Raw genomic sequence first — 24,457 nt, forward strand, 5'->3', positions numbered from 1 at the left:
CTGGCGGAAGCAGCGTGGTGGTTATTGCTCGTGACTCACGGAGTTTAATTCGTGAGCTGCAGCGCGCAGAGGGTCAGATGCTGCGGAGTGAGGAGTCAGCGGAGGACCCTGAACGCATCACCGCCACGGTATTTATCCTCTGACTCGCATCCAGAACTTCGTGTTCTTTCCGTAACTTTAAGTCAGTTCCTGCTCAAACGGATCGTTTTAACGTGAACTCGCTGCTCACTTTTCCATCAGATGCGACTTTTTTAAAAGTTCTGTTCAGGAGAACCATACTCATACAGTGACATTTATCTAATAACGTGGTGTGTGCGCTCACTGAGCCGCTGTGTGTGTGTGTGAGTGTGTGTGTGTGTGTGTGTGTGTGTATGAGTGTGTGTGTGTGTGTGTGTGTGTGTGTGTGAGTGTGTGTGAGTGTGTGTGTGAGTGTGTGTGTGTATGAGTGTGTGTCTGTGTGTGTGTGTGTGTGATTCTCAGTAACTTTTCTGTTTAAGGAGTTAATTGTAGAACATGAGTTAGTTGTAATGGAGATTATTTCTCTTCATTGTGCTTGAGAGCAGAATCAGAGTCTGAAGATAATCAATAATCAATAAAGAGCATCACAAACAACTCAATAGCAATGTGATTGATCAGTGGAGATGTTCTCCGTGTTTCTTGTGAATGATTGAAGGGAGGGGGGTGCTGATCAATGATGTCGATTTTCAGTTACTGAAAATGTACCAGATATATAAAGAGAGAGATATTGATGTATCCATATAGATACATCATACACATAAATATATATTGTGCATATACATTATGAGGAGGACATGCTTGATATCTTCTGTGACCTCTGATCCGTGTACCTTTGAGCCGTGTGCTGGCTTATCCTGTGTGCTGTGTGTGTGAATGTGTGCATATATATATGTGTGTGTGTATCTACATACTCGTCCTGTGTTCACAGATCACAGACATGTCTGTTTCCACTCAGCTGGGTCTGTTGCTGTGGAAGAACTTCACCTACAGACGAAGACAGACGGTCAGTAGTAATCTATCGATCACTTTCTCCTGTCATCAATTATCTATTCATTAATCATCTCTCATTAATTGATTGGTTTGCTAGTGAACTTTATCAAACATTGTCTTCTTCTTGGTTATCAGACTGATGTTCAAGCATCAAATAGTATAGAAATACATATATATATACAGTATATGTATGTCCACATCATTTATACTTTAATATCAAAGTAGAAAGAGATGACTGAATCTTCATATGAGTATGAGTACCAACAAGTACTACTTTGTGAAGTACTAGGGACACAAAACAGGCTCTCATTAAATATCTGATGATTTAAAAATATATTTCCCAAGATGAAGAGAAATTTCCTTTGAATGTATTTACTTCTTTCAAGGTTAATTCGTGTAGAAGTACTTCTCCGTGGTCAGTGTAGTACTTGTAGTATTTGTAATAGTACAAAGTAGTATTTGTACTACTACAAAGTACATAGCTGGACCAACAGTGTGGTCACAAAGGACACTCTCACCTGGACCTATGAGGGAGGTCAAAGGTCACAGCCTCCTGATAACAGCTGATGCATCATGGGAGATATCATTCTGACAGGATTGTGTTTCTATGGAGAATCGATCAACTCATCATCAATTATGAATCACTTGTTATCCTGAACATCTGAAGCTGCTTCCTGTTTCACTGTGTGTGTGTGTGTGTGTGTGTGTGTGTAACTTCCTTTCTGACCCTCAGCTGCAACTCCTATTGGAGATCGTCTGGCCCCTCTTCATCTTCTTCATCCTCATCGCCGTTCGGCTGAACTACCCTCCATACGAGCAACATGAGTGTGAGTTCAGAACTTATTAACACTTTGTATGGAACACAGTCTTCAGTGATGATCGTGAAGATGACGATGATGATGATGATGATGATGGAGAAACCAGGTCTCACAGACACCAGGTCTCACAGGAACTAGAACCAGTCTCCCCAGGACCAGGACTAACAGGAACCAGGTCTTCATGGGCAAAAGAAGCGTTCAGATTTCTGAGCAGTGACTCACCGGCACTGAGCTCCGACTTGATGAAACTTGTCTCACAGAGAAAAAGGTGCTTCAGGCTTTGAGTCTCAAACACAAAGGTGTACCATCCCATTTCATCCAGCTTCATGCATTCATGTGAGAGCTGTGATGTCATTTCCCTCTTAGTCTGAAGACAGGAAGGACTTTAGACGTTAAGAGGAGGGTTCATCTGTGAGCTAAGTGATGGTGCTAGAGCTGAAGACATCAACAATGGGGCTGTATGTAGCTGCTGTAAGACACAATCAAGGGGTCAGTAGAACAACCTTATGGGCGGAGTTTATCTGGCTAATTGTCTCCGATTGGTCGAACACAGAAAACACTTGTTGATTTTATTGAGTGACTTAGAAGTGATTCAGCCGATGGATTTTCTTTCATTTATTCATTCACAAAACATTATTTTCCAATAGTTAAACAGCAAGATATATAAATACGTTATTTGTTGGTTACAGTGAGAAGTAATTAATCTCACATTTTGAAATTCGTTAATCGCGATTAAAAGTTAACAGACTTTAACAGACTAAATCTAAATTAAATTAACAAGTAATCAGAAAGTGCGTATTCTGTGGTTTCCTCGTTAATTGTATTTTAAACACAAACTCCATGTGCTCATGTTGGAGGTGGAACATGTTGAACTCCGTCTCTTCCTGCCGTCCTCCTGCACTTTGCTCTCATCTGTCCATCCTTTAACAGCCAACAATGTCCCACATTTAGCAGGAAGCTTCAAACCACTGTCTTTTAGGGACACAGTGGTGTCCTCTGCAGGGGGGATTGGCAGCTAGCTTAGCCTATCAGTCCTAAAGGGGTCCGTTTGCACCTCGTCCCCCTTCTGTTGGACACGTGGACAAATTCCTCTGCTCGTTTGTTTTACTTGTCTCCATCTTCAGCTAGCGTCTCGCTCTCTGCATCTCAGCTTCAGGGGTCAGGGGTCAACGCAAACCAGAAAGATCTGCATTAATGTCTGCCACAGTAATCTCAGCTTTAACTTTGACACCCATAAATTATGTTATTTATTAGTTATAGTTATATAGTTAGTTATAGAAATATATTATTCATTAGTTAATCAGTGATATGTATAACTATATTATTTTTGGTTGAACATAGATATGTAGAAATATATTAGTTATTAGTTAAACACAGGAGAGAAGGAGAAGGAGAGTGTTCATAAACCATGTAGCTGAAGTAGTTTGATACAGAATGAAGACGTGTGTTCATTGATCGTCAGCTGTTATCTAATAGGACGAGGCCACGGTTCCTCCGGGTTCTCTGATAGCAGCGTCTCTGCTGACGGGGGGCGTGTAGGGCTAAAGTTCTCTGCTGATGATGCAGCTGATAACCAACCAATAAGAGGTTATCTACCTGCCCTGTGTCCGGGTGAACCAATGGACCGTCTGTTCCAACGCAGCAGGAAGTGTCTTCATCTTTCCTTACACGTCTCCGTATCTATCCTCTTCTTCAGGCTTTTACTTTAGTAAACGGGTCCTTCCTGTATGCATGTGCATGCATGACCCTGAAGCAGTGTACATGGCCATGATAGGAGCTGTTTGAATTCTTTGATGCTGAGGAAAGGAGCTTCAATGCGTCCTTACTTAGCTCCTTTAGCATAGGAACCACTAGTCCATCCTTTACTAAAAGAGATCATTTCAACCCACAATTCCTTGTGGCAGCAATATTTGAATAGCGACGGATCATTGGTCCGTTTACGAGGAACAACGATGATGACGTAGAAACGCGGATCATGTGAATAACTGTGTCAATAAAGTTAGACTTTGAAGCTGGTTGTTTGTGTCGTCTGCATGACTCACATTGTAATGACACATGAAGGCATCTCAGATGCTTCTTTGCAGACTGACGTCACCAACATGCGTCTCCTCCATCTCAACTACGCAGCTCGGTGGAAGTGGAGTCGACTTCTGTCTTTCTGTCATGTTTCCCAGACTTTTACTTTGGTAACCGGGACCGTCCCTGTCCTGCTTCTGTCTGTCTGAAGGTCATTTTCCCAACAAGGCGATGCCGTCGGCCGGCACGCTGCCTTGGCTTCAGGGAATCCTCTGCAACGCCAACAACCCGTGCTTCAGGAGCCCGACGCCGGGCGAGACACCGGGCGTAGTTGGCAACTTCAATGACTCCATGTAAGAGTTTCAAAAATCTGTTGACCTTTATTCTGAAAATCTGGTGTGTTGTATATAAGTCTCTAACATGTACTTTGAGACAAAATTTATTATTATTATTTTACAGAAAACTTTTCACTGAAAACTTATTCTGTGTTCATAGAATTTCTCGTCTATTTTCGGATGCCAAGAAGATTCTTCTGTACAGTCAGAACGATAAAAACCTTGATGGGTTCAAGGAGCTCGCCGCGGCTCTGCATGCACTGCAGAGGAGCCGATCAGGTAGGAACCAGAACCGGTTCTCTCTGGTTTACCTGTGTGTGTCTGCCTACCTATCCAAGTTCATAAACAGAGGTTCAAACTCATGATGCATGATCACAAAGATGGACCCCCCCCCTCCTCCCACTATGGTGCACCATAACCCCCCATCAGCCCACAGTCAGGCTAGACGAGTGATTTATATTTGATTTATCATAACCCTGAATGTAAGGAACACAAATATTTGATGAGTCAAACCATTAAGTTCATTGCGTTTATTCATTCAAATCTTCAGTTTCTTCGGGCCATAATACAGAATATTACGAAACACTTCGGGCTCATTGAACACAAAGCATTTCCCTCCTTTGTGTGAGTTATTTTGCAGTTTCTTTTCTCTCTGCGGGGAGCGCTTGTTTTCTCTTCCTGCTTTGACCTGCCGCCCTCCCCGCCCTCCAGTCCCCCTTTCAAATGCTGCTTTATTCCCTCTAATCACGTCCCATCAAACAATGCTGAGATGTTTCTTTTGTGAGAAGAAGGTGTGAGCGGGGGAGGGGATACTTCACCTGAGAAGTAGGGTATTGTTTGGGTTGTTTACGATACCTGATGCCTAAATGGTGCCTAAATGATACTTTTTTTTAAAAATGTTCTTCGAATTGAACATTATTACTGTACATGCAATCAAATCAAAAACACTGCAGGTGCAACACAGAAGATCTGCATATCGTTCATCTACAGTGTGACAGAATTTCATATTTGTATATTTTTTACGCTTTGCTGCGTAAAATAAAGACAAAACTTCAGCCAACGGGAGACAGATGCACGCTCTGTGTCCGCTGGTGGGCACGTGCTCACCTGTGTTGGTGCACGTGTCTGGTTGTGTCCATCAGGGCAGTAATAACGGAGGGAAACACTGACTTAAATAAATAGAAATAGAAGCTAGATGGCTAGCTAGTCACCAGGACACATGTTCCCATGGTGATCTCACCTGAAAAGGTTTGGCTCAGGTGACCAGCTAACTCCTCATACTAGGACCAGAACCCCAACCCTCAGACGAGACCCAGAGACCTCAGACCGGATCCGTAGAACTCAGTGGGTCAGTCAGCGTGTCTCCTCTCCCGCTGAGTCTCACAGTTCAGACATGTTGCTCTGGATGAGATCTGAGAGTTTATTCAGCTGCAGAGGTCGTCTTACAATCAGGAGGTCACAGGTTACTAAGTTCTAGTTGTGGCAAGAGATCAGCCATCATTAAATATAAAAAAAAACAGCTTCCTGTTGTGTCAAGAGTTTCACAATAAAATAGGCAGTAGCTGGATTTAACTTTCTCAAAGCTTGTCTTCAGACTTCATACAAAATGATCCTAGAGTTGGAATATCAGGTAAAACCTCTTAGATCGAACTACACAGCGGTTTATTTTAACCTTTAGTCCTGGTTTATTGTTATTTATAGACCTGGTGTTATCGCCTTCGAGGTAATCCTAGTTGTATTCTTAGCTATAGCCTTGCTGTTAGTCCTGGTGTCCCCTCCAGCACAGTGTTCTGGGGGTTAATACTGGCGTCTGATTGGCTGAGAGTCTCTTTTCATGATTCTGATTAAATCTGACATGTTACTCTGTTGGAGCTCTCAGAGGTTACTGGTCCTAATTTGACCAATCACATCACTTGGACAGCTCCCCATGTCCTCTGAACGTCACTAACGGCTTCAGATCTCATACAAACACATTTTCTGTGACTGTTTGATGAGGTCTGTCTCTGCCCTTCTCACTGCTACCTGTTTAAACCTGTAGAAGAAGAAAAGTGTGTAAATAGTGGAGAAGCTTTGTTCCTGTGAGCTCCACCTGTATGGAAGTTAACCCTGCAGACAAGTGACGACATGTAGCTGAAGGCTCACATTTGCATACTGTAGGTACATACCCTCAGGAACGCCAAATATAGTCAACACATCTGTCTCACCTCAGCTGTCTGTCAACAGGTCTCCCCAAAGACAGAAACTGATTTATTCTTTTTTTTTAGGATTCAAGTTAAAGCACTTCCTACGAGACAACGAGACTCTGTCTCTGTTCCTGCTGAAAAACGCCTCGATGTCCGAAGACCACATCCAACAGATCCGAGACGCCGACGTGGACCTGGAGCAGGTTAGGTGGAGGCCAGTGTTACCCAACGTGGTGACAAAGTCACAAGGGAACTGAAGGTGGTGTTCTGAATATAGAATACGAAACATTCAACTGACATTTGTCCTCTTGTGCCGCCCCTCTCAGGTCCTACTGAAAGGTTTTGGGGTTCACCTGTCAGACATGTGTCCCATGAGGGGGGGCGAGCGCCGTGTGGGGGACTTTGTGACCATCGCGGACCAGCAGGTGTCGATGATGGTACAGAAAGTCCTTTGTGAGGCACCGCACACCTGGCTGAACCAGGCTGAGGAGCACTTCCTGAACAACCTGGACTTCCTGAAACCCATACAGGTGAGAACACACCTGCTGAGGGGGGCCTCGGGTCACATGGCAGAGCTCTAATTGGTGGAGCATGATGTCTGACGGCAGTTCAGCTGATACGAGATGTTTACCTGCTGTTCAATTGTAAAAAAAAGTCTTGCATAAAAACACAAGTATTCATTTTTGACTGTCTCTCAATTGAACAGCAGTTATGTTTAAAGGTACCGTGGATATTTAATGTCAGTCCATCAATAAATTAACTCAATGTCCTCTTACTGGCTTCTGCCTGAGCTCTCACCTGTGCCTCGGACTGCAGAAACACGTGTAGTTGAGTGAGCAAGTAAGTGCTGTGGGTGGGTGTTCTCTGAGGACACGGAGTAAAGGTGTTTTTCTATGTGGGAGGAGGCGTGTCCCGGCCCGTCCCTCTGCCGGCTCAGCTTTCTGTAGCCGGAGGACTCGTTCTTCCCCCGTCAGAGAGGCGGCGGATCTTTTGTGAGCAGAAATCTACGAGCTGCTGACTAACTGTGTGAAAGTAAATGTTACCACGGCAACGGAAGCCGAAATCCTTTAAAAACCTTCTGTCAGAACTAAAAGCAGAAATATCCTCATGTTCATAGTTTAGGAGTAGTACTACAGTTGTACTACAGTGAGTATAAATGAGTTTTATTGCAGTAAATTAGCTGATCACTTTTTGATTTTGAGTTTCAGCAGAACTTATAAAGTGTCTCTCTGTGTCTCTCAGAGGGACGTGAGAGCCGACCCTGAGGCTGTCAAACTGGTGGCCAGGGCAACCAACCACCTCCTGGAGGGTCTGGGTTCACTGACGGTCGAGGTGAGACACACACCTGGTTCCCTCTACAAGGACGGACGTGTCCTCCAGTAGAGTCTTCCAGCCGTCCGGGTTCACTGGGTTTATTTGGCAGCTCTCAGCATCTCAAGTCTTTGTGTACAGATGAAAGAGACAGATGAGTTCCAGCTGAACAAAGACTCTCAGCAGGTCTTCACTTCACAGCCTGAACAAACAACAAACACCCGACGTCCCTCTCAGAGTCCCTTCATAGTGTCCCCCTGAGTCCCACCTCTCAGTCGTTCTAGTGTCCCTGGGTCGTGTCCCTGCCTAGTGTCCCTCTCAGTTTTACGACTGCAGGGTGCTTCATGAAGCCTTTAGCAGCCATGTTGGACATCACAGCAACACTGAACAAATTCTTTCATGATGACATAGAATTCAATCACTAGAGATCGACTGGAGACATACTGAATATAGACTCGAGACACACTGAAGATAGACGGGGGACACACTGAATATAGACTGGAGACACACTGAAGATAGACAGGGGACACACTGAATATAGTCTGGGAAGACACACTGAAGATAGATGGGGACACACTGAATATAGACTGGAGACACACTGAAGATAGACGGGGGACACACTGAATATAGTCTGGGAAGACACACTGAATATAGATGGGGACACACTGAATATAGACTGGAGACACACTGAAGATAGACGGGGGACACACTGAATATAGTCTGGGAAGACACACTGAAGATAGATGGGGACACACTGAATATAGACTGGAGACACACTGAAGATAGACGGGGGACACACTGAATATAGTCTGGGAAGACACACTGAATATACAGTAGATGGGGACACACTGAATATAGACTGGAGACACACTGAAGATAGACGGGGGACACACTGAATATAGTCTGGGAAGACACACTGAAGATAGATGGGGACACACTGAATATAGTCTGAGAAGACTCACTGAATATAGACGGGAGACACACTGAAGATAGATGGGGACACACTGAATATAGTCTGAGAAGACTCACTGAATATAGACTGGAGACACACTGAAGATAGATGGGGACACACTGAATATAGTCTGAGAAGACTCACTGAATATAGACGGGGGACACACTGAATATAGTCTGGGAAGACACACTGAAGATAGATGGGGACACACTGAATATAGTCTGAGAAGACACACTGAAGATAGACGGGGGACACACTGAATATAGTCTGGGAAGACACACTGAAGATAGATGGGGACACACTGAATATAGTCTGAGAAGACTCACTGAATATAGACGGGAGACACACTGAAGATAGATGGGGGACACACTGAATATAGTCTGGAGGCACACTGAATATAGACTGGAAACACACTGAAGATAGACTGGAGACACACTGAAGATAGACGGGGGACACACTGAATATAGTCTGGAGACACATAGATGGGGGACACTTTTTCTCCTCTTCTTACTCTTCCCGTCTCCTCCTTCTTACCTCCACCTCTTCCTGTAAGTTACTAATACTAATACTACCTTGACTGGAGTACACTGTGTACTTTAAAGATACTACTTTGAGTGAAGTACACTGTGTACTTTAAGGATACTACTTTGAGTGAAGTACACTGTGTACTTTAGAGATACCTCTGCTATTGTTTCACAAACATTTTCTGCAGTTGTATTGTGAAGGGGTGTAGTTGTGTTCAGGTGCTCTTTAGAATGTTGTACCTCTCAGCATTCTTCTCTTTGGAGACAAAAACATGTTGTTCTGATACTTTCTTTATGAAGAAACAATGTGGAAATGTTGATGTCATGAAAATCTGACGACTTCAGCAGCTTCAACAAACAGGAAGTCACAACTTCCTCATGTCAGCAAGTATCTAGTTAGGACAGGTCAGGTGATGAATCAGGATTCATGGTGAGGACAGATGTCTTAATGAGGACACATTTATTCAGGAGGACAGACATATTTAGTAAGGAGTAAATACTAGAATTTTGCTAAGGTGATTTATGTGACCAGTTCTCTCTGATCCTGGGTCAGCTGGCCGGCATGAAGAGCTGGATCGACCTCAGGAACGAGATTGTGTTCCTGACCCACAACGCCACCTCGTCCCCCAGCGCAATGTACCAGGCCGTCTCCAGGATCGTGTGTGGTCACCCGGAGGGAGGCGGCCTGCAGATCAAGTCTCTCAACTGGTACGAGGACAGCAACTACAAGGCTCTGTTCGGGAGCCAGAACAGCAGCGAAGACGAATCCACGTCCCTCTACGACAACTCGTCCAGTACGTGACCAGAATGTGAGTGTGAGCATGAGAGTTTGTGCGAGTGAATTATATGTACATGGTTCTGTGTGTTCTCCAGCTCCCTACTGCAACAGTCTGGTGAAGAACATGGACTCCAACCCGATGTCCCGGATGATCTGGCAGGCTCTGAAGCCTCTGCTGATGGGGAAGATCCTGTACACACCCCACACTCCCGCCACCCAGAGGGTTATCCACGAGGTACATCACTTCCTGTCTCCTTGCTCTCTGTAGGCGGTCGGAGTGGTGTCTTTAACAGTCTGTGCTGCATTCAGGTGAACCGGACCTTTCAGGAGCTCGGTGTGTTCAGGGACCTGGGTGGAATGTGGGAGGAGATGAGACCCAAAATCTGGAGCTTCATGGAGAATGGCGAGCAGATGGATGTGATCAGGGTAAGACCTGCCCCTACATGTTTTCTTATTAATTTTTTCCTTTATTCGTGTGAATCATGTCTTTATATGCTATCATATAAATGGAGAATGATCTAATGAAGTCCTGGTCTCTCCTTCAGACCCTGCTGAAGAACAACGCCACCGCCAGATTATTTCATGCTCAGCTGACCCACACCGACTGGACTGTGGACGATGTCTCCTACTTCCTGTCCAAGCGGGTTGCCCAAGCCCCCGGTGGCGCCCTCACCTGGAGGGAGGTGTTCAACGACACCGACCAGGCCATCATGAGCATCTCACGCTTCATGGAGGTCAGTGGTGACTTTAGGTTTGTGTTGGTCTTGGACTGGTGAAAGTACACACACACACATAGCTTCTAGTTCACTGATGTTGTGGGGACCGTGATAAACCACCACATGGTGTGTAGACTTTACATCTTTTGATTTAGTTTAGAGCACCAGGCCTTGATCACACAGGTATGCAGACAATGCTGTTGAATGCAGATCACATTACCTCTTACTCTCTGAACGTCTGTGTGTGTTAGTGTGTGAACCTGGACAAGTTGGAGCCGGTCTCCAGCGAGGAGCGAATGGTCAACCAGTCTATGGTGTTGCTGGAGGACAGGAAGTTCTGGGCAGGGATCGTGTTCCCAGACGTCGACCCCAACGCCACCGAGCTGCCGGCCAAACTCAACTACAAGATCCGCATGGACATTGACAACGTTGAGAGGACCAATAAGATCAAAGACGCGTAAGACACACACTCACAGATTAAAGTGTTGAGGTCAAATAGGCCAGAGATGCCTGAGGGGTTCCTAATAGAGCTGTGCTGAATAAACCATCTCAACTCTCCCTCATTGCCACCATTACTGCAAAAACATGGACAGGAGATACAGCCCTTTCTCACTCTCTGCCTCTGGTCATCTCACTAGGACTATTGTAAGTTCCTCCCAGTTAGTGCCCTCTCACCTCTGCAGCTCATCCAGAACATATATTCACTCACACTATTCTGCTCCTCTGCTCCCATCACCAGTCAATTAGGCTTCACAGTCTGAACACATGGAACATATCTGTCCTGAAACCCTCACATCAGCACAGGAATAACTCCCTAAAAAATGAAAAACCTTTTGATTGTAAGAAAAAAGCGAACAAACCTGAAGGAGAACATCAGAGGAGGATCCCTGGATGGAGAGACAAATGGATGTAATGTGTACAGAATGAACAACGTAAAAGATGTACAATACATCCAATCCCTACAACACAAATGATTTAGATATTGAGAGTAGTAAGCCAGGTCTAAAGACCTGGGAGCCTGGACACTCCAACAAAGAGAACCGGTTGCACTGTTTTCTAGGTGCAGTTCTAGTCCAGTTTAGCTTTAAGATTTATTAGAAGGCAATGTTAATGAGTAGGAGTATTAAGCTGAAATATTCTCCATTCGACAGAGACGTTTCACAAAGCCCTCTGAGGCAAATTTGTAATCCGCAATTTTAGTTTAGTTGTGCACGGCCTTACGCAGGGCACAATTTTGTTGGGCACGACATAATGTGTTGGTTAATTGCTAGTGTGAAATTAAATCATTGACATCAATAGAATTATTAATAATCGCTAAGATAACTTTCAAAATAAATAAATAACGGGACACCATCCTGAAAAGGGACTAATAACCAAACTATAAATCAAGTCCCATAATTGATATTTACTCCTTAAGAGCAAGGAATTGAAGGTTTGAGTTCGTACACTGGCTATGTTTCCAGCTAGCACACATACAGTAAGAAATCACAGAAAACTTCTTCTTAAAGTATAACAGTGTTTATTAACTTCCAATAATAGTAATCAGATCAATACCATTTGAAAAAAGCTACTATACGATATTCTAATATCTAAACAACAAATGTCCATTATTGTACTGTCTGCCGTCATGCAATATATGTTTCCTGATTCCTTATTCCTTATTGACCCAGAGAGAGAAATCACACCTAGGTGTGAAGGCATTCTTTTCGGGGGTGTTATGCCCAGAAAACTGCATCTGAAAGTCAGCCTTGGTTTTACACTATGGTGGACCCCAACAGTTTAAACTTTTATTAAGTGGTGGTGGGGCAGACACAGTCCCCAAAGGGTTTATTATGTTTTGGACAGAAGAGGATTGGCTTTGAAGGTTAACAACGTGTCTGTCCTGTTCCTTCAGGTACTGGGACCCAGGTCCTCGTGCCGACCCTTTTGAGGACATGCGGTACATCTGGGGAGGGTTCTCGTACCTGCAGGATGTTATTGAGCAAGGTATCATAAGAGCAATGACGGGCACCAAGGAGAAGACGGGCGTCTATATCCAGCAGATGCCTTATCCCTGCTACGTGGATGACATGTAAGTACCATCCTCCATGTCCTTACCTGTCCTTCATGTCCAAAACCATCCTGCATGTACTCACATGTCGTGCATGTCTTTACCTCTCCTTCCTGTCCTAACACGTCATTCAGGTCCTGACCTCATGACCTAATCTGACCCTCATGTCCCAACCCGTTATTTGTGTCCTAACTTGTCCTTCATGTCCTAACCCGTTCTTTCTGTCCTTAACCCTCACAGCTTCCTGCGGGTAATGAGCCGCTCCATGCCTCTCTTCATGACCCTTGCGTGGATGTACTCGGTGGCGATCATCCTGAAAAGTGTTGTGTACGAGAAGGAGGCTCGTCTGAAAGAGACCATGAGGATCATGGGATTGAACAATGGCATATTGTGGTTGAGCTGGTTCATCAGCAGTCTAATTCCTCTGCTGGTTAGCGCCGGCCTGCTGGTGCTGCTGTTGAAGGTGAGCTCTGATGTACCGTAAACAAAATTCAAGATCTAAATGTTAAATGAGTGAAATGACATGAAATAATTTATATTTTCCACCTTTAAAGGTTAATTTAACTCTCCCGCTGGTTGTAATGATTAGTTATTGTTTCATGCTGATTTGACAACACGTTTCTCTCTGGTGTCGGTTTGTTTATGTGATCTGACTTCTTTCTAAACAGAAGGGGAACCTGCTGCCCTACAGCGACCCCGGCGTGGTCTTCCTCTTCCTGGGATCTTTCGCCGTGGTAACCATCATGCAGTGCTTCCTCCTCAGCACGGCCTTCGCCCGCGCCAACCTGGCCGCTGCCTGCGGAGGAATCATCTACTTCACCCTCTACCTGCCCTATGTGCTCTGCGTGGCCTGGCAGGACTACATCGGCTTCGGGGCCAAGGTCTTTGCTGTAAGGAATCTTGCGCTCTGCTTTTTGTCTGGACGCCACATTGCTATTGCAAGGAGTAAGTCACATGACTCCTCCTCCGCAGAGCCTCCTGTCGCCCGTGGCGTTCGGGTTCGGCTGTGAGTACTTCGCCCTGTTCGAGGAGCAGGGAGTCGGCATCCAGTGGAAGAACCTTGTTTCCAGTCCAATGGAGGAGGACGACTTCAGCCTCCGCACCGCCATCGCCATCATGTACTTTGACTCCTTTCTGTACGGAGTCCTTACCTGGTATATCGAGGGCGTGTTTCCAGGTGAGAGCACAAGGTCACTCAGAGTTAAGAGACGATATTCTCAAATCTTAAAGAAAGAAAACAACAAACTAAAATCAACATAAAAACTCTTTATGAAATCCCTAATGATTACAATACCTTTAACATCCTTCCACCGTTATTTCCTAAACTATCTTTAGTCTGAGTCTAAGGTCTACTTGCTTGTCTCAGGTCAGTACGGGATCCCTCGACCCTGGTACTTCCCCTTCTCTAAGGCCTACTGGTTTGGGGAGAAAGACGGGAAGTCCAAAAAAGTTCCACTGAGCCAGAAAGAAAACCCAGAAGGTGAGACTGCTGTAGTCACCAGTCACCTTGGAGTGCAGCTGCCACACGGGGTGATAGCTGCACTCCAAGAAACCACAAATCTTTAACAATAAAGGGAACACAAATACAAAGGGTTCTTATCTGAAAACGACTCCCTGGACACAGCGGTAATGTGTGTTTTGTTTTTCTCCAGCTGTGTGTATAGAAGAGGAGCCGTCTCATCTGGAGCCTGGAGTCTACATTGAAAATCTGGTGAAGGTGTACCGCCACGGGAAGAAGCTGGCTGTGGACGGACTGACGCTCGGCTTCTATGAGGGACAAATCACCTCCTTCCTGGGACACAACGGAGCAGGGAAGACCACCACTATGTGAGTAGAGGACAGGAATAGCTACTTTTACAGATAGAGGTACTTATACAAGAATCAGAGACAGGTACTTATATATGTGAAAGTGCAGGCAGAAGAACATAAACAGATGTGTCTATTGAAACCATCCGGTCCCTGCAGGTCCATCTTGACTGGCCTGTTCCCTCCAACCTCTGGTACCGCCTACATCCTGGGCAGAGACATCCGGACCGAGCTGAGTGCCATCAGACAAAATCTGGGAGTGTGTCCTCAACATAACGTCCTCTTCAGCATGTGAGTCCTAAGATTAGATTAAATTAGATTCATCTTTATTGTCATTACACATGTACAAGTAAAGAGCAACAAAATGCAGTTTGTCATCCAACCAGTGCAACAGAAAGTATCATAAATAACAGTATTTACAGATAAAAAATAAATAAAGAGCTACAGAGGGTGGCCTATGGCCTGACCTGGTACTCTTTGGTAATAAATTAGTTAAAACAGTTTGCAGATGAAATTAACATTAAATAATGCAGAGATATAAACAGAAACTCTTGGGACTTGGGTTGTTAAACTGGTGCAAATATTCAGTGCATATTGACTTGAGAGTGCAAACAAATGGTATAAAGTGTCTTCAGTGCAGATAGAGTGGTGTTAATGGGGCTCAGAGGCGTACAGTTCAAAAGGGTAACAGCTCTGGGGAAAAAGCTGTTCCTCAGACGGATAGTCCTCGACCGTAAGCTGCTGAAGTGTCTGCCTGAGAGCAGGAGGGAGAACAGTCTGTGAGCAGGGTGAGAAGAGTCCTTCAGGATGCTGCAGGCTCGACGCAGACAGCGTTTCTTCTGGACCTCCTCGATGCTTGGGAGTGGAGTCCCTGTGATGCAACGACTGGTTTTCATCGCTCGTTGTAGTCTCTTGTGCTCAGCGAAAGAGCACTTTCCGTTCCACACTGTGACACAATGCATTGGGTCTGGGGTTGGAGGTGTCACTTTAACGGGCCTGTGTCGTCCCCTCTGCAGGCTGACGGTGGAGGAGCACATCTGGTTCTACGGCCGGCTTAAAGGCCTGTCGGAGCAGCAGGTAAAAGGTGAGATCGAGCAGATTCTTCAGGACACCGGGCTGCCGCACAAACGCACCTCCAGGGCCAATGCGCTGTCCGGAGGCATGCAGAGGAAACTATCTGTGGCGCTGGCCTTTGTTGGGGGGTCAAAGGTTGTGATCCTGGACGAGCCCACCGCCGGTGTTGACCCTTTCGCCCGTAGAGGGATCTGGGATCTGCTGCTGAAGTACCGGCAGGGTGAGTCGTTGTAATAGCCGGTTACGGTTATCCTATGAAGCTGGACTGTGGATGATGGTCCTGTCTCCCTTCAGGTCGGACCATCATCCTGTCCACACACCACATGGACGAGGCTGATATCTTGGGGGACCGGATCGCCATCATCTCCCATGGGAAGCTGTGCTGCGTGGGTTCCTCTCTGTACCTGAAGAACCAGCTGGGGACAGGTTACTACCTGACGCTGGTGAAGAAGGAACCCGAGAAGTTGCTGAGCTCCTGCAGAAACTCCTCCAGCACTGTGTCCTTCACCAAAAAGGTCTCCGCCGCAGTTACACCACACAATGTGTTCAGTGTCTCTCTGTACAGTGTCTCTCTGTACATTGTCTCTCGGTCTTAGTGTGTCTTCAAAAGTACTGTTTTCTATAGTATTTGTCTGTCTTTTTGTAGTATTTTAGCACAGTATTTGTCTTTCTCTTTAGTACTTTAACCCAATACTCTGCCTTGTATACTCTGTGCTTAGGAGGAGGAGAGTACCTCGGTCAGCAGCAGTGACGCAGGACTTGGCAGCGAACATGAAAGTGAGGCCACTACCATTGGTGAGCTCTCTGTTCCTGCAGAGCTGTGATTTGTTCACCTCCAGGGGTTTCTGATCTGTTTCACATGTCCTCAGAAAACGGGCCCGCGGCCTCCATTTGCACTGTCCCCTTGGTGCCCTCTGATTCGACCCTGGTCTCGGATCTCATTCTGGGCCACGTCCCGGCCGCCCGGCTGGTGGAGAACCTGGGCCACGAGCTGACCTACGTCCTGCCCTACAGCGCCGCTAAGGATGGGGCCTTTGTGGCGCTCTTCAAAGACCTGGACCTCAAGCTGCTCAACCTCGGCATCTCCAGCTACGGAGTGTCAGACACCACACTGGAGGAGGTTGGTTTTACTGTCAGAGTTTAACCATTCAATCATACAAAATGACATAATTATCACCAGGTGTGAATATAACAATCTCACATTCTTGTGGAGGGTAGATGTTGGGATGGAAGTAGCCCAGCAGCTAGCTTAGCCTAGCAGTGTGTAAAGTAGTCAGTTTGCCCCTGGCCCCTCTTCTGTTTGACTAGTAGAGATATTCCTCTGCACAGTTCTCCGCTCTATTTGGTTTCGTTTCCGAGGTCAAAATATTATTACAAAAATATTGCATTAACCTCGGCCACATGAATTACATAGATTAACGCATTAATGTTGACAACTACGCAGTGGCACCTGGTGGATTTTCTTTTTGGTAGGGCGAGCCAATCCGTTTTCAGTAAACATCTCAGTATGATTCAATGCAAAAAAAGGGTATCAAACACACATTACTTTGCAGTTAAATATTTAACATTTATTCCAACATAAAAGGGCATCTCATTCAAACAATTCAGTATATCAATGAACGGAATATATATATATACATATATACTGTATGTGGGTGTTGGGTATATGTGTATATATCCATACATAAAAGTATATATAAATTATATCAATACAAAAAAATTAACTTTAATGTATTTTATTTATTAGATTTTCCTGAAAGTGGCTGAAGATAACGGAGTCGACATTGAAGTGCCTTCAGGTGAGGAGTGACATTAATAACAGTATTGTGAGATGACGCTACATCCTGATGTGTGTGTGTGTGTGTGTGGGTTCAGATGGTACTTTCCCTGTACGGAGGCGGAGGAGGACTCATGCCTTTGGTGGAGGAGACCATCAGAGCTGCCTGAGACCTTTGACCGAGGATGACAACAACTGCAACGAGTCAGACGGGGATCCAGGTAAACACAAAATCTATTTGTATTTGATACATCTTTTAGTTACCTTGTGGTCCGTCACATATTTGTCATCAACTGTTACCCTGCGTCTTCTGTGGTCCAACCTACGATATTTAAATCAAATCAATATAAAAACACACACATGGAATTCCTACTTATTTCATAATAACAAAATCATTAGCATAATGTGACCTCTGTGACCCATGTGACGTCACGTGACCCCTCAGAGTGCAGGGAGACGGACTGGTTAAACTGCACCGATGGTAAAGGCTCGTATCAGGTGACCGGCTGGAGTCTGAAGAAGCAGCAGTTTGTTGCTCTGATGTGGAAACGATTTCTGTATGCTCGGCGCTCCAGGAAGGGCTTCTTCGCTCAGGTGCTGACAATTTAGATCCATTTAATGTTTTAATATATTTATCGTTTTTTACATAGAGGGTTAAAATATGCATGTATGATTAAATAATGTTCACATGATTGTTGCAGATTGTCCTCCCTGCTGTGTTTGTTTGCATCGCTCTCGTCTTCAGTCTCATCGTTCCACCGTTTGGGAAATACCCAAGTCTGGAGCTGCAGCCCTGGATGTATGAGGACCAGGTGACCTTCATCAGGTACACAACTACCCCCCTGTACACAGCTACCACCTGTACACAACTACTCCATGCACACAGCTACCCCCTGTACATAGCTACCACCTGTACACAACTACCCCCTGTACACAGCTACCACCTGTACACAACTACCCCCCTGTACACAACTACCCCTATACACAGCTACAACCTGTACACAACTACCCCCTGTACACAACTACACCCTTGTACACAACTACCCCCCCTGTACACAATTACCCCCTGTACACAGCTACCACCTGTACACAACTACCCCCTGTACACAGCTTCCACCTGTACACAACTACCCCCTGTACACAACTACAACCTGTACACAACTACCCCCCTGTACACAACTACCCCCATGTTCACAACTACCCCCTGTACACAGCTACCACCTGTACACAACTATCCCCTGTACACAGCTACCACCTGTACATAACTACCCCCTGTACACAGCTACAACCTGTACACAGCTACCCCGTGTACACAACTACCCTCATGTACACAACTACCCCCTGTACACAGCTACTCTCATGTACACAAGTACCCACTGTACACAGCTACCCCATGTGCACAACTACCCCACAATGGACTAAACAAAAGTGTGTGTTTTTTGTGTGTTGTTTGTGTTTGGGTGGTGTTGCCTGTGTGTTTTGCGTGTGTTGTCGGTGTTTGGGTGGTGTTGCATGTGTGTTTTGCGTGTGTTGTTTGTGTCAGTGATGATGCTCCTGGAGACCCTACCATGCAGAGGTTATTGAACTCTCTCCTGGACTCTCCGGGCCTTGGGACTCGCTGCATGGACGGACATCCGATCCCGTAAGAAGAGGGTGGAATCAGCTCCATATTTACTCACCATTCCTAACATATATATGTAATATTATATAATGGAATGCCATGTACTAAATATACAACATATATAGAGAGAATGTCTTTACAATATTTATCCTTCTCTTCATTTGGCCTGTGTTCATTGGTTCATTGACCATTCATTTAGTCTGTGCTGGTCCTCAGAGAAGCTCCCTGTACGATGGGGGATGAGGATTGGAATGTTCCTGAAGTCCCTGAAAGCCTCCAGCAGCTCTTCAGCTCCTCTAACTGGACCATGGAGAATCCGTCCCCGGCCTGCTTCTGCAGCTGTGACGACAAGAAGAAGATGCTGCCGCACTGCCCCGCTGGAGCCGGAGGACTGCCCCCCCCCGAGGTCAGGCCACCTGACCGCAAACCAGAACATCACTCATCATAAGTCTATGTTATTATATATACCAAAGGGAAGGGAAAGTACAAGACTTACAGGTATTACTCATGTTTTTCAGATGAAGCTGAGCGCCAACGATACTCTACAGAACCTGACTGGAAGAAACATCTCAGACTACCTGGTGAAAACATACGCTCAGATCATCGGCAAGAGGTGAGAGAATATACACATACGCTGCAGAAACATGTTTATTACACAGAAACTACACCGTAGTACACAAAGTACACAGTGACTAAAAGCTGCTTTCTGTCCACAGTCTGAAGAACAAAGTTTGGGTGAATGAGTTCAGGTCAGTGTTATTCTTCATTCTGCTATTATTTTCATAGTTTGCTCTTTCTCACACGTTGATCTTCTTTTTCTCTCTGCAGGTACGGAGGATTTTCATTGGGTGCCAGGAGCACTCAGGTCCTCCCACCGGCCAATGAGATCGACGATGCCATTGAACGAGTCCGAAAGATCTTTGAGCTGCAGAAGGTCGGTTCAAGTAAATCCGCTAGTACTCGTTATTCTTCTTCTTATTGTTCGGACGAACAGACCAGGACTGGCCGACAGGGGGGGTGGTTGCGGGCCAAAGGACTGTGGGCTACATGAACGATACGAGATGAAGTCCATGAAATGTTGAACTCCTTGTTTCAGGGAGCAGCAGCAGATCGATTCCTCGACAGTCTCTCAGGTTTTATCAACGGATTGGACACAAAGAACAATGTAAAGGTGAGAATCAGATGATTGACCGAAGACTGAAGAAGTTTCTACCGAACTAGTGTTTTTATTATTACAACAACTGATTAATGAATAATGAGTGTGAACCGTCTTCAGATCTGGTTCAACAACAAAGGCTGGCACAGCATCGGAGCTTTCATCAACGTGATGAACAACGGCATCCTGAGAGCAAACCTACCTGAAGGGAAGGACCCAAACCTGTACGGCATCAGGGCCTTCAACCATCCTCTGAACCTCACCAAGGAGCAGCTGTCACAGGTGGCTCTGTGAGTATTCACATTACAGGAAGTACACCTTAAACTAGTCACATAACAGTACACTAGTAACTAGACACTGGCTGGATTCAAGTATTAAAAATTACCCCCTAACATCTATTCCTAACCACTGTTACTTGACCTTTGTGGAAGGTCACCGGGTCAAGAAAAGGTGGTTAGGAGAGTTGATGAGGAGTTAGGAAAGGACTAGACGGTTTTTGGGAACCGACTCCACTTCCACTAAGCTGCATAGTTGTGATGGACGGAGGCGCATGTTGGTGACGTCAGTCTGCAAAGAAGCATCTGAGATGCCTTCGTGTGTCGTTACAGTGTGAGTCATGCAGACGACACAAGCAACCAACTTCAATGTAAAACTTTATTAACATACATGACTCAACGGTTACTCACATGATCTGTGTTTCTACGTCATGATTGTTAGTTCTCGGGAACTAACCAATGATACGTCACTATTTATATATTCTCGTGGAACGAAATAATCTCCTTTCCTTTGGTAAAGGATGGTCCAGTGGTTCCTAAACTAAAGGAGCTAAGTAAGGAAGCATTGAAGCTCCTTTCCATTAGAGAATTCAAACAGCTCTTAAAATGGCACCATTTACACTACGTCACCTCATTACACTCAGTGAGGATCCTTCCTGAGCAAAAAGACTATTCCACAAGGAGTACACATGAGCCTAGTCACCTGAAAGAGGTACAGCTAACACTACTCTCTACAGGAAGCACACCTGAGACTACTCACCCAAGAGGAAGTACAGAGGGAACAGTCCATTATTCACCTTTCGTCCTGTCTCCAGGGTAACAACCTCTGTGGACGTGCTGGTGTCCATCTGTGTGATCTTCGCCATGTCCTTCGTCCCAGCCAGCTTTGTGGTTTTCCTCATCCAGGAGCGAGTCAGTAAAGCCAAACACATGCATTTCATCAGCGGAGTGCAGCCGCTGCTCTACTGGGTGGCCAACTTCACCTGGGACATGGTGAGGATGAGTGGATAGCATCAGTAGGGACCATCAACAGTATCCATCCAAAGTACCCCCAGTATGTGTTGGAGGGCTGGTGGACTCATCGTTAGAGAAGTGTGTAACGTGTGTTATGTCTTTGTCTCTCCACAGTGTAATTACGTTGTCCCGGCAACGCTGGTTGTTGTCATCTTCATCTGTTTCCAACAACAAGCCTACGTTTCATCCACTAACCTGCCGGTGCTCGCTCTGCTGCTGCTACTCTATGGGTACTAGTACACAGTACAGACACACAGTACTAGTACCCAGTAAAGCTACTCATTACTAGTACACAGTACAGACACACAGTACTAGTACCCAGTAAAGCTACTCATTACTAGTACACAGTACAGACACACAGTACTAGTACCCAGTACAGCTACTCATTACTAGTACACAGTAGACACACAGTACTAGTACCCAGTAAAGCTACTCATTACTAGTACACAGTACAGACACACAGTACTAGTACCCAGTACAGCTACTCATTACTAGTACACAGTACAGACACACAGTACTAGTACCCAGTACAGCTACTCATAACTAGAACACAGTACAGACACACAGTACTAGTACCCAGTACAGCTACTTATTACTAGTACACAGTACAGACACGCAGTACTAGTACCCAGTACAGCTACTCATTACTAGTACACAGTACAGACACACAGTACTAGTACCCAGTACAGCTACTCATTACTAGTACACAGTACAGACACACAGTACTAGTACCCAGTACAGCTACTCATTACTAGTACACAGTACAGACACACAGTACTAGTACACAGTACAGCTACACAGTACTAGTATACAGTACAGCTACTTATTACTAGTACACAGTACTAGTATACAGTACAGCTACTTATTACTAGTACACAGTACTAGAACACAGTACAGCTACTCATTACTAGCACACAGTACAGACACACAGTACAGATACCCAGTACTAGCACATAGTACAGCTACTCATTACTATCACACAGTACAGCTACTCATTACTAGTACACAGTACAGATACACAGTACTAGTACACAGTACTAGTTCACAGTACAGATACTCAGTACTAGTAACAGTATAGATACACAGTACATACAGTACAGATACACAATACTAGTTCACAGTACAGATACACAGTACTAGTTCACAGTACTACAGCACTTATCTCATATTAAATCATATGTTTATTAATCTCTCAAGCTTTAAGTTCTCTCCGCTTTTCTGACAAAATCTCCTATTTTCTTGTTCTCAGCTGGTCCATCACTCCTCTGATGTACCCGGCCTCCTTCTTCTTCCAGATCCCCAGCACAGCCTACGTGGTCCTCACCAGCGTCAACATCCTCATCGGCATCAACGGCAGCATCTCCACCTTCGTCATGGAGCTGTTTGGAAACAATGTGCGTAGACATTTAGTTTTAACCTGAAGACCAGGGTTCATCTCAAACCCATTAAACATGAATTTGTTATTTATTTTCAGGAGATTGGAGGAATCAACGACATCTTGAAGAACGTTCTCCTCATCTTCCCTCACTTCTGTCTCGGTCGAGGACTCATCGACATGGTGAAGAACCAGGCGATGGCCGATGCTCTGGAGAGATTTGGTAACACACACATACTCTCTTTAACGCTTGGATTATTTTAATTTGAGCGATTTGCCCTTAGGTGAAGGTGTAGTTCTCACTATACACCATGTACTTCTTCCTGTGTACGGGTGGATGTTTCAGGTGAGAACCGGTTACGCTCTCCTCTCGAGTGGGACATGGTGGGAAAGAACCTATTTGCGATGGCGGTGGAGGGAGTCGTCTTCTTCATCATCACTCTCCTCATTCAGTACAGGTTCTTCATCAAACCCAGGTACACAGTACTAAACAGTAGTTTAGTAGTAGTACACATACACAGCGCTATTATTTCTACACAGTACTAAATGTACACAGTACAACATGTAAAAACACTTCCTGGGCTGTGTGTGTTCTTCACCAGGTCAGTGAGTACACTCACTAAACTGGGACCACTGGGCGACGAGGACGAGGACGTAGCCCGAGAGAGGCAGAGGATCGTCCAGGGTCTGGGACGTGGGGACATCCTAGAGCTCCGTCAGCTCACCAAGGTACACAAACCCAAACACACACACACACACGCACACAATTACACTTCAGTCTTTAACACATAAATGTCCTGCAGGTGTTTGAACGGAAACAGAAGCCGGCAGTGGATCGACTTTGTGTCGGGATTCCTCCTGGAGAGGTAACAATGGATGAACGTTAGTCATCAAGGTGTGAATGAATGAATGTTAGTCATCAAGGTGTGAATGAATATTAGTCATTAAGGTGTGAATGGATGAATGTTAGTCATCAAGGTGTGAATGGATGAATGTTAGTCATCAAGGTGTGAATGGATGAATTTTAGTCATCAAGGTGTGAATGAATGAATGAATGTTAGTCATTAAGGTTTGAATGGATGAATGTTAGTCATTAAGGTGTGAATGGATGAATGTTAGTCATCAAGGTGTGAATGGATGAATGTTAGTCATCAAGGTGTGAATGAATATTAGTCATTAAGGTGTGAATGGATGAATGTTAGTCATCAAGGTGTGAATGGATGAATTTTAGTCATCGAGGTGTGAATGAATGAATGTTAGTCATTAAGGTGTGAATGGATGAATGTTAGTCATTAAGGTGTGAATGGATGAATGTTAGTCATCAAGGTGTGAATGGATGAATTATAGTCATCAAGGTGTGAATGGATGAATGTTAGTCATCAAGGTGTGAATGGATGGATTTTAGTCATCAAGGTGTGAATGAATGAATGTTAGTCATTAAGGTGTGAATGGATGAATTTTAGTCATTAAGGTGTGAATGGATGAATGTTAGTCATCAAGGTGTGAATGAATGTTATTCATTAAGGTGTGAATGGATGAATTTTAGTCACTAATGGGTGTCACTATGTACGCTAGTTCCTGTCATCAAGGTGTGAATGGATGAATGTTAGTCATCAAGGTGTGAATGGATGAATGTTAGTCATCAAGGTGTGAATGGATGAATTTTAG

At 45.0% G+C, this 24,457-nt stretch overlaps 1 protein-coding gene across 2 annotated transcripts in view; it reads left to right on the forward strand.

Annotated features, from left to right (window-relative positions):
- Positions 1–64: 64 nt before the first annotated feature.
- LOC119211440 (phospholipid-transporting ATPase ABCA1) overlaps positions 65–24,457 on the forward strand; it is a 28,036-nt gene continuing 3,643 nt past the window's right edge. The window contains exons 1-42 of one of the 2 annotated variants that reach the window (XM_037462345.2): positions 65–128; positions 947–1,021; positions 1,742–1,835; positions 4,054–4,195; positions 4,338–4,456; positions 6,442–6,563; positions 6,687–6,890; positions 7,603–7,692; positions 9,701–9,941; positions 10,021–10,160; positions 10,235–10,351; positions 10,471–10,659; positions 10,893–11,098; positions 12,536–12,712; positions 12,932–13,154; positions 13,360–13,581; positions 13,664–13,868; positions 14,058–14,171; positions 14,344–14,518; positions 14,657–14,788; positions 15,514–15,791; positions 15,866–16,086; positions 16,291–16,366; positions 16,441–16,691; positions 17,319–17,370; positions 17,447–17,569; positions 17,794–17,942; positions 18,050–18,174; positions 18,892–18,990; positions 19,186–19,375; positions 19,488–19,582; positions 19,686–19,718; positions 19,798–19,903; positions 20,066–20,140; positions 20,246–20,415; positions 21,216–21,393; positions 21,529–21,644; positions 22,664–22,808; positions 22,889–23,012; positions 23,136–23,265; positions 23,392–23,518; positions 23,593–23,655. In XM_037462345.2, coding sequence (XP_037318242.1) covers positions 78–128; positions 947–1,021; positions 1,742–1,835; positions 4,054–4,195; positions 4,338–4,456; positions 6,442–6,563; positions 6,687–6,890; positions 7,603–7,692; positions 9,701–9,941; positions 10,021–10,160; positions 10,235–10,351; positions 10,471–10,659; positions 10,893–11,098; positions 12,536–12,712; positions 12,932–13,154; positions 13,360–13,581; positions 13,664–13,868; positions 14,058–14,171; positions 14,344–14,518; positions 14,657–14,788; positions 15,514–15,791; positions 15,866–16,086; positions 16,291–16,366; positions 16,441–16,691; positions 17,319–17,370; positions 17,447–17,569; positions 17,794–17,942; positions 18,050–18,174; positions 18,892–18,990; positions 19,186–19,375; positions 19,488–19,582; positions 19,686–19,718; positions 19,798–19,903; positions 20,066–20,140; positions 20,246–20,415; positions 21,216–21,393; positions 21,529–21,644; positions 22,664–22,808; positions 22,889–23,012; positions 23,136–23,265; positions 23,392–23,518; positions 23,593–23,655 — 5,964 coding nt within the window. In that variant the 5' untranslated portion in view covers positions 65–77. The remainder of the gene's footprint in view (positions 129–946; positions 1,022–1,741; positions 1,836–4,053; positions 4,196–4,337; positions 4,457–6,441; positions 6,564–6,686; positions 6,891–7,602; positions 7,693–9,700; positions 9,942–10,020; positions 10,161–10,234; positions 10,352–10,470; positions 10,660–10,892; positions 11,099–12,535; positions 12,713–12,931; positions 13,155–13,359; positions 13,582–13,663; positions 13,869–14,057; positions 14,172–14,343; positions 14,519–14,656; positions 14,789–15,513; positions 15,792–15,865; positions 16,087–16,290; positions 16,367–16,440; positions 16,692–17,318; positions 17,371–17,446; positions 17,570–17,793; positions 17,943–18,049; positions 18,175–18,891; positions 18,991–19,185; positions 19,376–19,487; positions 19,583–19,685; positions 19,719–19,797; positions 19,904–20,065; positions 20,141–20,245; positions 20,416–21,215; positions 21,394–21,528; positions 21,645–22,663; positions 22,809–22,888; positions 23,013–23,135; positions 23,266–23,391; positions 23,519–23,592; positions 23,656–24,457) is intronic. The other variant, XM_037462346.2, reaches the window with a different exon arrangement.

Source organism: Pungitius pungitius, chromosome 2 (genome assembly GCF_949316345.1).
Source record: "Pungitius pungitius chromosome 2, fPunPun2.1, whole genome shotgun sequence".
Taxonomy (NCBI): domain Eukaryota; kingdom Metazoa; phylum Chordata; class Actinopteri; order Perciformes; family Gasterosteidae; genus Pungitius; species Pungitius pungitius.